Source organism: Hyla sarda, chromosome 4 (genome assembly GCF_029499605.1).
Source record: "Hyla sarda isolate aHylSar1 chromosome 4, aHylSar1.hap1, whole genome shotgun sequence".
Classification (NCBI taxonomy): domain Eukaryota; kingdom Metazoa; phylum Chordata; class Amphibia; order Anura; family Hylidae; genus Hyla; species Hyla sarda.
Genome location: NC_079192.1, coordinates 269,296,056 through 269,308,763, shown reverse-complemented (window position 1 = coordinate 269,308,763; position 12,708 = coordinate 269,296,056). Strand labels below are relative to the sequence as shown.

At 41.0% G+C, this 12,708-nt stretch overlaps 1 protein-coding gene across 5 annotated transcripts in view; it reads left to right on the top strand.

Moving 5' to 3' along the window:
- The window catches only part of MYRFL (myelin regulatory factor like), a 129,227-nt gene that overhangs the window by 106,129 nt on the left and 10,390 nt on the right, over positions 1–12,708 (top strand). For all 5 annotated transcript variants that reach the window (XM_056574139.1, XM_056574136.1, XM_056574135.1 and 2 more), the window contains one exon: positions 11,215–11,323. In XM_056574139.1, coding sequence (XP_056430114.1) covers positions 11,215–11,323 — 109 coding nt within the window. The remainder of the gene's footprint in view (positions 1–11,214; positions 11,324–12,708) is intronic.

Below are 12,708 nucleotides of genomic sequence, written 5' to 3'. Positions count from 1 at the left end.
GCGCGGATGTCCGCCATTAACTCCTCCGATGCCGTGATCAATACAGATCACGGCATCTGCGGCATTGCGGTACTTTGAACGGATGATTGGATCGACCGTGGCGCTGCCGCGGGGATCCGATCATCCAGCATGGCAGCCGGAGGTCCCCTCACCTGGCTCCGGCCGTCTCCCGGGGTTTTCTGCTCTGGTCTGAGATCGAGCAGACCAGAGCAGAAGATCACCGATAATACTGAGCAGTGCTATGTCCTATACATAGCACTGCACAGTATTAGCAATCAACTGATTGCAATGAATAGTCCTCTATGGGGACATAAAAAGTGTTAAAAAAAAAAAGTAAAAAAATTTAAAATAAAAAAGTAAAAAAATTTGAAAAATCCCCTCCCCCAATAAAAAGTAAAACGTCCGTTTTTCCCATTTTACCCCCAAAAAAGCATAAAAAAATAATTAATACACATGTTTGGTATCGCCGTGTGCGTAAAAGTCTGAACTATTAAAATATATTGTTAATCATCCCATACGGTGAACTGCATAAACGTAAAAAAATAAAGAAAAGTCCAAAATTGCTGCTTTTTTGTCACATTTTATTAAAAAAAAAAAATTTATCAAAAATAAAACCTAAGCAAAAGTGATAGTGATAAAAACTACAGATCATGGCGCAAAAAATGAGCCCTCATATCGCCCGGAAAAATTAGAAAGTTATAGGTAGTCGAAATAGGGCAATTTCAAACACTAATTTTGTTAAAATGGTTTGAGATTTTTTTAAAGCGGTACAGTTATAAAAAAGCATATAACATGGGTAGCATTTTAATCCTATTGACCCACAGAATAAAGAAAACACGTCATTTTTACCGGAAAGTGTACAGCGTGAAAACAAAACCTTCCAAAATTTGCTAAATTGCGGTTTTCTTTTCAATTTTCCCACATAAATAATATTTGTTTGGTTGCGCTGCACATTTTAGGGTAAAATAAGTGATGTAATTACAAAGTAAAATTGGTGACGCAAAAAACAAGCCCTCATATGGGTCTGTGGATGGAAATATAAGAGAGTTATGATTTTTAGAAGGCGAGGAGGAAAAAACGAAAATGCAAAAATAAAATTGGTCTGGTCCTTAAGGCCAAAATGGGCCTGGTCCTTAAGGGGTTAAGCCATTGATTGGTTGAGCTGCCATTTTCTGCAGGGTAGCCACAGCTTATTTGGCAGGGTCATGATAAGGTATTTACATACTTTTGCCACACAGTGTAGCTCTTGTATATAGCTATACTATGAATAATGCAACCTTCTAAGTCTCATGAACATTCCCATCACAAACAGAACTTCTGAAATGTATCCTTATATTTTTATTGTTAGTCATTTGACCTAAAAAACCTAGTGACAGATATAGGTAAACCATTAAAATAATGTTGTTGAATATTAAAAGTTGGATTGATTAATACAGCCTTGTTTTTTATATCACTACTTGTAATCCACTAGAATGCAGCATGTTGGTTTGTGTTGTCATTTGCCATAATCTTTTTTTTTTTTATAGGACCATTACTCAGATTTTCATTCCCTTGACACACTGTAATCCACTTGTTTTCTCATTTAAATCCCCATCACTTCTGCTGTTTTGTTCATTTCTGCACAAACACATTCAGCCCATTCCCTTGCTTTGATGTGAGCTAGTAAAACACTCAGCAGAAAAACACTCTAGAGGGCCCTTGACCCAACTGTTAGCTCACCCGTTTTTCAGAGCAATTGTTAGCAATTATGGTTACTTCTATATTACACAACATTTATTATGCTCAATCTTTTGTGTAGGAGGAAACATTTTTTTTACTGAGCAATGGAGAGACAAATATATTTTTTATTATAATTACATGGGGATATGATGCTTGTTGAATAGGATCTATAAGAGGAAACCAAATATTTCATCCAGATAAATAAAGCAAAGACTAGTTGAACAGGTTTCCTGCCTGGCTGACAAAGATATTCACAAGGGGTGTCTGCAGTGAAGCGCACTGCGGAAAATCATACATAGCTTAATAAACCATATCATAAATATTCCAGATATACTAAATAATAACATAAAAATGAATTCAGTACTGATCAAATGCAGTCAAAGGCAAAATAAACATTTACATTTAGTGACTTACAGGTGACATCTTCTTTGAATAGAATCTTGCTGTTCCCTTTTCTTCTCCATTTGTCCCAGGTTGTCCTACCAGCTTCTTCTGGTTGTATACAACTTGTCTCTGCAGAGTTTGCCATCAAGATATCGTTGGTTCACTATTAAAGCACATTGCCACTGTTGAGTAACACAAGCAGTGCACCACCTGACTATATAAGTACCAAACACGGTGCCCCTCAAATAAAATCTCCTGTGTCTCCTTAGAATAAAAATACCTCATATAGTGCCTGTTGAATACAGTTCCACTTACATTGCATCTGAAAATTGCAATGCCACCCATAGTGCCCCCCTAAAAACATTAGTGCCACATAGTGTTTTCTGAATATATTATTGTACTTACATAGTGTCCCCTTACAATTGTGCCGACACTGCTGGCACCAATACAGTAAATAATGTTCACTAGCTGCTGTTCCCACTTCAACTTATAGCAAAGCACATCAGACCTGGCCTCCTCTAGTCAGGCCAGTGCAGAACAATATGGGCAGTGTAAGGATGTAATCACACCGACAGCTACCCATAGTTCAGGAAAACAGATGAATACCCACCCCTGAACAAGACCTTGTGTGACACCACATTCCAGAGGCATATTTTCATGGGCACTGACACTTACAGTAAGATCACAGTAAGAATCCAGATTAGACCTACACACTATTACAGTTTCATAGAAAGCCAGATGGAAACACAGGTAAGCATACAAACTCCCCATAGATGTTGCTCATTTTGATTTCAATCTGGAACCATAGTTCTGCGATTCAACAGTGATAACCTCCTTGTCATTTTTGCTAATCTAATAGTATAAATGCTATGGGCAAAGCTTTTAGCAGTCATCAAATAAGAGGGATCTACACTGCCAAAACCTTTAGTAATGTAAAAGTTGGCCATGTGAGTCTACAGGATGAGGGATGTAAAGTAGTCACCTCTGGTGCATAGGATTGTTTTTAGTGAAAAATGTTGTCCAGTAAGTGTCTGATCAATAACAATGTGGCAGTTTTGCCATCAGTTTTTGAAAAGCTTTTGTGTCACAGGCAAGTGACCGTTCATGTATGGGTTCTAAAGATATTGGCCATCTAAGGTTCTATACTCAATACTCAAAATGCAAATTCCGTCAGTTGTAACAGAAATATCCGCACTGCATGAAGGACTATTCTTCCAGTAAAAACCATATTGCAGAAAGCTCAGTCGTAATGTGCTCTTTGAGAAGTACTTTCTCAGTGACCAGGCATCAAGAATTTAGAGGGTGGTGTGCCATTAGCTAATCATACCCTACACTGACAGTCCATAGAGATGTATGACATTAGAAAAATCTTCCATGTCACAGTGTCCTAGTAGTTTCTTTCTTTCCTATGCAATTTTACTTCAACTACAATTTTAAAAATAAAACTATAATGTGAATGCTATTATCAGAACTGAGGAACGCGAACACTGAAATTGAAGTTCCCTTATTTCTTAGTCCATTTTCAGCTGCATTTCTTTGTAAGATCTTAGAAATGTAATACTACTTACAAAGATGGTTTTTGTATTATTCCCAGTTCTGAATGGCCTCATTATTATAGCCATTATGACATTTTAAAAATATATAATCTTTAAGATGCACTTATTCTACAGAAAAAATCTTCCTAGGTCCATGCACCATGGAGGTCATGTCTTGCAAAAGGATGTACACACACTATAGCTAATATTTTAATCCTCCTGCGTAAAGTGCCATTGTACCATTCCTTGTGCAATCGTGCAGAATCAAAGTGGTGGTGCTAGACACAATAGGATAAAACAGATGAATGTAGTATATTTTTTTTGTTTAATCATAAAAAAATCAATTGGACAACCATTTAAAGGGGTTCTCCAGTGCTTAGACATCTAATCCCCTATCCCACACGGGGGCTGATGCATGACGTCACACGCCGATGGCCTTTTGGTCGCAGGTAATCAGACCCAGAGCGAACACGCTCTGGGGACTGATTACAAACGGGGTGCCGCGTGCAAGATCACGAGGGGTCCCCAGCGGCGGGACTCCCGCGATCAGGTATCCTATCCCCTATCCTTTGGATAGGGGATAAGATGTCAAAGCACCGGAGAACCCCTTTCAGGCTGGCCATACACATGAGATGAATGTCAGTCAAAAGCTCTCTCTTGGCCCCCACTATACACTTAGATATATATATATATATATATAGAGAGAGAGAGGGAGGGAGGGAGGGGGGGAGGGGAGGGGAGGGGAGGGGAGGAGGGAGGGGAGGAGGGGGAGAGGGGAGGAGGGGGAGAGGGGGAGAGGGGGAGGAGGGGGAGGAGGGGGAGAGGGGGAGAGGGGGAGAGGGGGAGAGAACAGAAGGAGAGGACAGAAGGAGAGGACAGAAGACAGGGCAGACAGGAATCTCCCAGTAACAGACATTCACGGGGAGTAAAAAAGTTTCCGTTATTGATAGAAGTCCCCTATTGGGGAAAAAAGGCTCAAAAATCTTTCTGAATGACGGAATACTGTACTGTATTCACTCCAGAGTGTAATTACCTATAAACATGATAAAAAGCAATATTACAGTAGAATCTCCCAGTGCCGTTTAATCTCCCCTTATCCCTCTTCTGTATCATTTCATCCTCTCTTTATAACCTGTGCCACCTTATTCCCCCATGCCTTGTGCCAAATTATCCCTCCCTCTTACACCCTGTGCCATTATATTGCCCCTTTATTACCCTTGGTGTAAATTCATCACCCCCCTCTTCATGAAGTGGTACAAGGGGATAAAGGGGACTGAAATGGCACAGGAGGGGGACTAAATGGCACAGGAGGTGGTAAAGAGGGGGTGATGAATTTGCACAGAGGGTAATAAAGGGGAATTAAATAGCACGGGGGGGGCAAGAGAAATTGCTTCTGTGCTGGGGCTGCTGCAGATGTGGCACAGATGGTAATAAAGGGGGGAATGATTTGGCACAGGGGAAATAAAGTGGCACGGAGGGGGTGATTGATGTGGCTGGCGGATGAACAGAAGCCTGGCCTGGGTGCCTGGGTCCCTTACTGGGGTATTGGCTGTACCCCCTGACTGCGGTCCTGTGTACAAGGTAGGGCTGGCAATTAAGCCTAGTTGTCCCCTATTGGGAGTGTTTTGTCCCCTAACAGGAGTGTTTAGTCCCCTACTGTCCCCTATTGGGAGTATTTTGTCCCCTATTGGGAGCGTTTTGTCCCCTTTCAGGTGTGTACGCATCTGCTATTGGCCGTGTCCCCTATTTGGAGGGTGGAAATACATTGTCTTATGGGACTCAGGTCTAAGCCCGATAGTGCTCGCATCCCTAACAGCTTGGTCAACTTTCCATAAATTAGCAAATGTAGATAACCCTCCCTCCCTTGAATCTGTGCCTTTGCCCCTTATACAGGCTTTATTTCCACACACAGAATTATCAGCATGGGCCAAAGAGGGCATTTCTAAGGTCAGAGACTTGTTCCCCGATGGGGTACTGCAACCGTTCCAATCGTTACATATCCAATTTTATATCCCAGGTACAGACTTCTATAAATATCTCCAGGTCCGCCATCTACTGCAGCAACTATAACTATTGGGGCTAAAGATAGATAACTTAGCCAAACTATATATATCTTGTAATTTGAAAGGCCTAAAGCCCCTATATAACTCAGCTAACCCATTTCACCAGATCTCACATTCTCTCCAGCTGGGAAAGGGATATGAATAAAACATTTACTGATGTAGAATGGCTTAGTGCATTTAAAATGATGCACCAACACCTGAAATGCTCATCTCAAATAGAATCAGTGATTAAGATGGTCCTTCTCTGGTACTACATGCCAGATAGATTGGCAATAATGTACAATTCTGTCTCAAATAGATGTTGGAGGGGCTGCGGAAGTAACGCTGTTTCAGATACTATGGCAAGGCCCTACTATCCAACCATACTGTTCAGCCTGCCAAACCCTTTTGGGTCAGATCCTTCAAATAGAGATAGAGTGGTCACCACAGCTAGTTCTCCTGCTTATAGGGATTAACCTTCTTCCAGCTACACATAGAGGTTTACTCTGCATGTTTTGTGTTACCGCCAAATGGTTGCTGTTACGGAGATAGAAGACTGCCGACACTCCTGAGATAGCTGAACTGATAGCCGCAATGAATGTTACCTATTCATACGAAAATATTATATCAATGGGAAATGGAAGTTTTACTCAATGTCAAAAAAGTGGTGTTACTGGAAAGCTTCCCCATTTTGTTCCCCTCCATAGGCCCTCACTTGGAGTTTGATATACCCCAATAGAACGAAAATAACCACCCGCTATTGCAAAACCACAGACCCTTAGCTACTTTGCATAGGCAGTAAAATTCCCTACTATTGCCTATCATTTCTAGCTACAGGCATAACAATTTTTCTTTGACTCAAACTAAAAACCCTCCACATGCACCACTTTTGTTTGTTTTCAGTTTTTAACTAATTTGTTACTTTGTTACCACTCTACTGTGTATGTTCTCTGGGGGAGCTTGGTGTGTTATTTTGTAAACTGCAAAAAAATCAATAAAAAACAATTGAACCGAAATGTTATGGGACTCTGCCGGGGAATTTAAAACTGTCCGCTATTGGGAGGTGTCCACTAAGGGAGATTTTACTGTATATATATATATATATATATATATATATATATATATGTGTGTGTGTGTGTAGATAGAAAATTAAAGAAGAGTGGCTAATTTTCACCAAAAGAATCGTTGATTAAAAATTGACAGCAATCATTCGAACCAACGGTTGACAATTGTTCTTATATATGCATGTATGTGTGTGTGTGTTTATGTGTTACTTTATTAAGATTTTGCCAAACATTTAGGGGAAGATTTATCAAAACCTGTCATGAGGAAAAGTTGCTGAGTTGCCTATAGCAACCAATCAGATCGCTTCTTTCATTTTTGAAAAGTCCTGTGAAAAATGAAAGAAGCGATCTAATTGGTTGCTATAGGCAACTCAGCAACTTTTCCTCATGACAGGTTTTGATAAATCTCCCCTTTGGAGTTTTCACACTCTTCAGAAACTATTACATAAAGTTATTATTGTTTTTTGTATTATACTTTTTTATAAGGCAATTAGAGATGTAGTAGCCCTTTAACATCCCAACATCTTACACTGATTCTATATATCCATTAATATGACATTATCCCTCTTAAAGGGGTACTCCCGTGGAAACCTTTTTTTTTTTTTTTTTTTTATCAACTGGTGCCAAAAAGTTAAACATATTTGTAAATCACTTCTATTAAAAAATCTTAATCCTTCCAGTACTTTTTAGGGTCTGTATACTAAAGAGAAATCCAAAAAAGAAATGCATTTCCTGTGATGTCCTGACCACAGTGCTCTCTGCTGACCTCTGCTGTCTATTTTAGGAACTGTCCAGAACAGGAGAAAATCCCCATAGCAAACATATGCTACTCTGGACAGTTCCTAAAATGGACAGCAGAGGTCGGCAGAGAGCACTGTGGTCAGGACATCACAGGAAATGCATTTATTTTTTGTATTTCTCTTTAGTAAACAGCCCCTAAAAAGTACTGAAAGGATTAAGATTTTTTTTAACCTCTTCAGGACATAGGGCGTATGGATACGCCCTGCATTCCGAGTCCTTAAGGACCAAGGGCGTATCCATACGCCCGTGGGAATTCCGGTCCCCACCGCTAGCCGGTTGGAGACCGGAGTCGGATGCCTGCTGAAATCGTTCAGCAGGCATCCTGGCATATCGCCCAGGGGGGTCATTATGCCCCCCCATGTCGGTGATGGCCGCAGATCGCTGGACAATTCAGTCCAGCGATCTGCGGCGATTCCGGGTCAATCGGGTCTCCAGTGACCCGGTGACCCGGAATTACTGGCTGATCGGGGCCATCTCTGATGGCCCCGAACAGCCACAGCCTGCAGGGGTGAGGTGGCACTGGTGCCACCTCACGACCGCCCTGATTCGTCGGCCGGATTACTGGCCGACCAATCAGGGCGCCTGCTGTGGGTGTCACTCCCGCAACCCGCTCCGCCCCTCTTCCGGAGGACGTGAGCGGGTTCGGGACGTGTACCCCGGGAGCTGGGGACCCCGATCCCCGGTGTCAATGTTGGGATCGGGGCCCCAGGAGCGGCGGTGGCGGCGAGGGACTGACCTGAAGCAGCGTGGATCAGAAGTTGGGTGATTGACAGCCTCCTGCTGTTGCTTAGCAACAGCTCCCAGCATGCAAAAAGGGCATGCTGGGAGCTATAGTTATGCAACAGCAGGAGGCAGACAACCAAAACTCCCAGCATTCCCTTATGGGCATGCTGGGACTTATGGTTTTGCAACAGCTGGAGGCACATTTTTTCTATGGAAAAGTGTACCTTCAGCTGTTGTATAACTACAACTCCCAGCTTGCACAAATGGCTAAAGTGCATGCTGGGAGTTGTAGTGGTGCATCTGCTGGTTGCATAACTACAACTCCCAGCATGCCCGTTGGCTGTCGGTGACTGCTGAGAGTTGTAGTTTTGCAACAGCTGAAGGCACACTGGTTGTGAAACTCAGAGTTTTTTTTAACCTAACTCAGTGTTTCACGACCGGTGTGCCTCCAGCTGTTGCAAACTACAACTCTCAGCAGTCACCGTACACCATGCACCGTACATGCTGGGAGTTGTAGTTTTGCAACAGCTGAGAGGCACACTGGTTGTGAACACTGAGTAAGGTCACAAACTCAGTGATACATAACCAGTGTGCCTACAGCTGTTGCAAAACTAAAACTCTCAGCATGTACAGTCTGTCAGCGCATGCTGGGAGTTGTAGTTTTGCAACAGCTGGATGTTCCTCCCTCCCCAATGTGAATGTACAGGGTACACTCACATGGGCGGAGGTTTACAGTATGTATCCGGCTGCAAGTTTGAGCTGTGGCAAATTTTCTGCCGCAGCTCAAACTGCCAGCGAGTACCTACTGTGAACCCCCGCCCGTGTAACTGTACCCTAAAAACACTACACTACACTAACACAAAATAAAATAAAAAGTAAAAAACACTACATATACACATACCCCTACACAGCCCCCCTCCCCAATAAAAATGAAAAACGTCTGGTACGCCACTCCAAAATGGAGCCTCCAGCTGTTGCAAAACAACAACTCCCAGTATTGTCGGACAGCCGTTGACTGTCCAGGCATCCTGGGAGTTTTGCAACAGCTGGAGGCACCCTGTTTGGGAATCACTGGCGTAGAATTCCCCTATGTCCACCCCTATGCAAGTCCCTAATTTAGCCCTCAAATGCGCATGGCGCTCTCACTTTGGAGCCCTCTCGTATTTCAAGGCAACAGTTTAGGGTCACATATGGGGTATCGCCGTACTCAGGAGAAATTGTGTTACAAATTTTGGGGGGTATTTTCTGCTTTTACCCTTTTTAAAAATGTAACATTTTTGGGAAAACAAGCATTTTAGGTTAAAAAAAAAATTTTTTTTTTTACATATGCAAAAGTCGTGAAACACCTGTGGGGTATAAAGGTTCACTTAACCCCTTGTTACGTTCCCCGAGGGGTCTAGTTTCCAAAATGGTATGCCATGTGGGTGTTTTTTTTGCTGTCCTGGCACCATAGGGGTTTCCTAAATGCGGCATGCCCCCAGAGCAAAATTTGCTTCCAAAAAGCCAAATGTGACTACTCCTCTTCTGAGACCTGTAGTGTGCCAGCAGAGCACTTTTCACCCCCATATGGGGTGTTTTCTGAATCGGGAGAAATTGGGTTTCAAATTTTGACGGGTATTTTCTGCTATTACCCTTTTTAAAAATGTAAAATTTTTGGGAAAACAAGCATTTTAGGTAAAAATTATTATTATTTTTTTTACATTTGCAAAAGTCGTGAAACACCTGTGGGGTATAAAGGCTCACTTTATCCCATGTTACATTCCCCGAGGGGTCTAGTTTCCAAAATGGTATGCCATATGTGTTTTTTTTTTTGCTGTTCTGGCACCATAAATGCAACATGCCCCCCAAAAACCATTTCAGAAAAACGTACTCTCCAAAATCCCCTTGTCGCTCCTTCCCTTCTGAGCCCTCTACTGCGCCCACCGAACACTTTACATAGACATATGAGGTATGTGCTTACTCGAGAGAAATTGGGCTACAAATACAAGTAAAAATTTTCTCCTTTTACCACTTGCAAAAATTCAAAAACTGGGTCTACAAGAACATGCGAGTGTAAAAAATGAAGATTGTGAATTTTCTCCTTCACTTTGCTGCTATTCCTGTGAAACACCTAAAGGGTTAAAACACTGACTGAATGTCATTTTGAATACTTTGGGGGGTGTAGTTTTTATAATGGGGTCATTTATGGGGTATTTCTAATATGAAGACCCTTCAAATCCACTTCAAACCTGAACTGATCCCTGAAAAATATCGAGTTCGAAAATTTTGTGAAAAATTGGAAAATTGCTGCTGAACTTTGAAGCCCTCTGGTGTCTTTCAAAAGTAAAAACACATCAATTTTATGATGCAAATATAAAGTAGACATATTGCATATTTGAACCAAAAAAAAAATTTATTCGTAATATCCATTTTCCTTACAAGCAGAAAGCTTCAAAGTTAGAAAAATGCTAAATTTTCTAATTTTTCATCAAATTTACGGATTTTTCACAAAGAAAGGATGCAAGTTACCACAAAAATGTACCAATATGTTAAAGTAGAATATGTCACGAAAAAACTGTCTCGGAATCCGAATGATAACTAAAAGCATTCCAGAGTTATTAATGTTTAAAGTGACAGTGGTCAGATGTGCAAAAAACGCTCTGGTCCTTAAGGCCAAAATGGGCTTGGTCCTGAAGGGGTTAATAGAAGTAATTTACAAATCTGTTTAACTTTCTGGCACCAGTTGATTTATAAAAAAAAAAAAAAGTTTTCCGCGGGAGTACCCCTTTAAGGCCCTTTCACACGGCTGAATTTCGAAGACAATGGTTACAAAATAAGGATGCAGCCAAGAAAGTGCTATTTTCTAGGATTGGTGGGATTGCACTATAGATAGGTGTAGTAAATATGAGTTTGCTACAATATAATTGTTATAGTTGAAATTTTTATTGTGTTTTAAATGTTTTATAGCACTACAGAACCACTGATCATATACCAGTGTAAGATGACACTGGGAAATATCTGCAACCGAGGAACTTACAACAGGAAAAAAAGAGATGCTTCTCCAGAGTCAACGCAGGTATGAAAAGTCTATATACATGTCAATATTCAGGATAGTCCAGTTTAGAGAAGCCATTTTTATATAGTTCACTATGAAATTCTAAGCTCTTGGCCAGAGTGAACAGCAATTACAAAAAATGTCCATCCTCTCTGGAGGACCTGACTAGTCTTATATGACATAGACATCCCATTGATCCGAATAAGTAATGGGCAATGCTGTATTTCGTTGTGATGGCGCTGTAGGAAACATGAACACATACTACCTAATTTGCCCTCAAATTACAGCTCATTGGTTAGGGTCCCACTAGAGGGACACTTTGTGATCAGCTTAATCTCAAAGAATCCTTTTAACAAAAAAAGACAAAACTTCATAACCATACTACATATAAACCGATCATGAGTGTGGCATGCTTTTCCTTTTAATGCTGCAGCTGCAAGCAATGAGGAAAAATGTGGAGACTCTGTGTGGATTTATAATCCATGTGTCTGGCGTATATATTACAAAAAGTTGCTAAATATTTGTCCAAACACCAGCCTTGCCCAAAAATTCTGCAACTTTTTGACACTTTGTGCCCCGCTTTCTAAGTAGGCGTGAGACCATACAAAAGGGGCATGATGTATTTTTTTTTTTTTACTGCAAGCAGGCATAAATTGTAACTGAAATCTCAGTGAGGATGCACAGACAGCCTGAAATATGCCAGGGTTTATGTAGCGGCTTGCTTGTCCGTTCACTGGTAGGGGATTTTTTTTGAGACCAGCATGTGAGGCACTGGTCTGGTTAAAGGGGTACTCCCGTGTAAAACTTTTTTTAAAAAAATCAACTGGTGCCAGAAAGTTAAACAGATTTGTAAATCACTTCTATTAAAAAATCTTAATCTTTCCAGTACTTTTTAGGGGCTGTATACTAAAGAGAAATACAAAAAAGAAATGCATTTCCTGTGATGTCCTGACCACAGTGCTCTCTGCTGACCTCTGCTGTCCATTTTAGGAACTGTCCAGAGCAGCATATATTTACTATGGGGATTTTCTCCTGTTCTGGACAGCAGAGGTCAGCAGAGAGCACTGTGGTCAGGAAATCACAGGAATTGCATTTCTTTTTGGGATTTCTCTTTAGTATAGAGCCCCTAAAAAGTACTGGAAGGATTAAGATTTTTTAATAGAAGGGATTTACAAATATGTTTAACTTTCTGGCACCAGTTGATTTAAAAAATAAAATAAAATAAAAAATAGGTTTCCACAGGAGTTCCACTTTAAATCCACCTCTGTGACTAGACCATGAATATAGCATGTTGCATAAAAAAAAAATAGCGGTCTGTGTCCTTTAGTGACTAAGGGACCCGAATATATATATATATATATATATATATATATATATATATATATGTAGGTTTTAGAAAATATGTA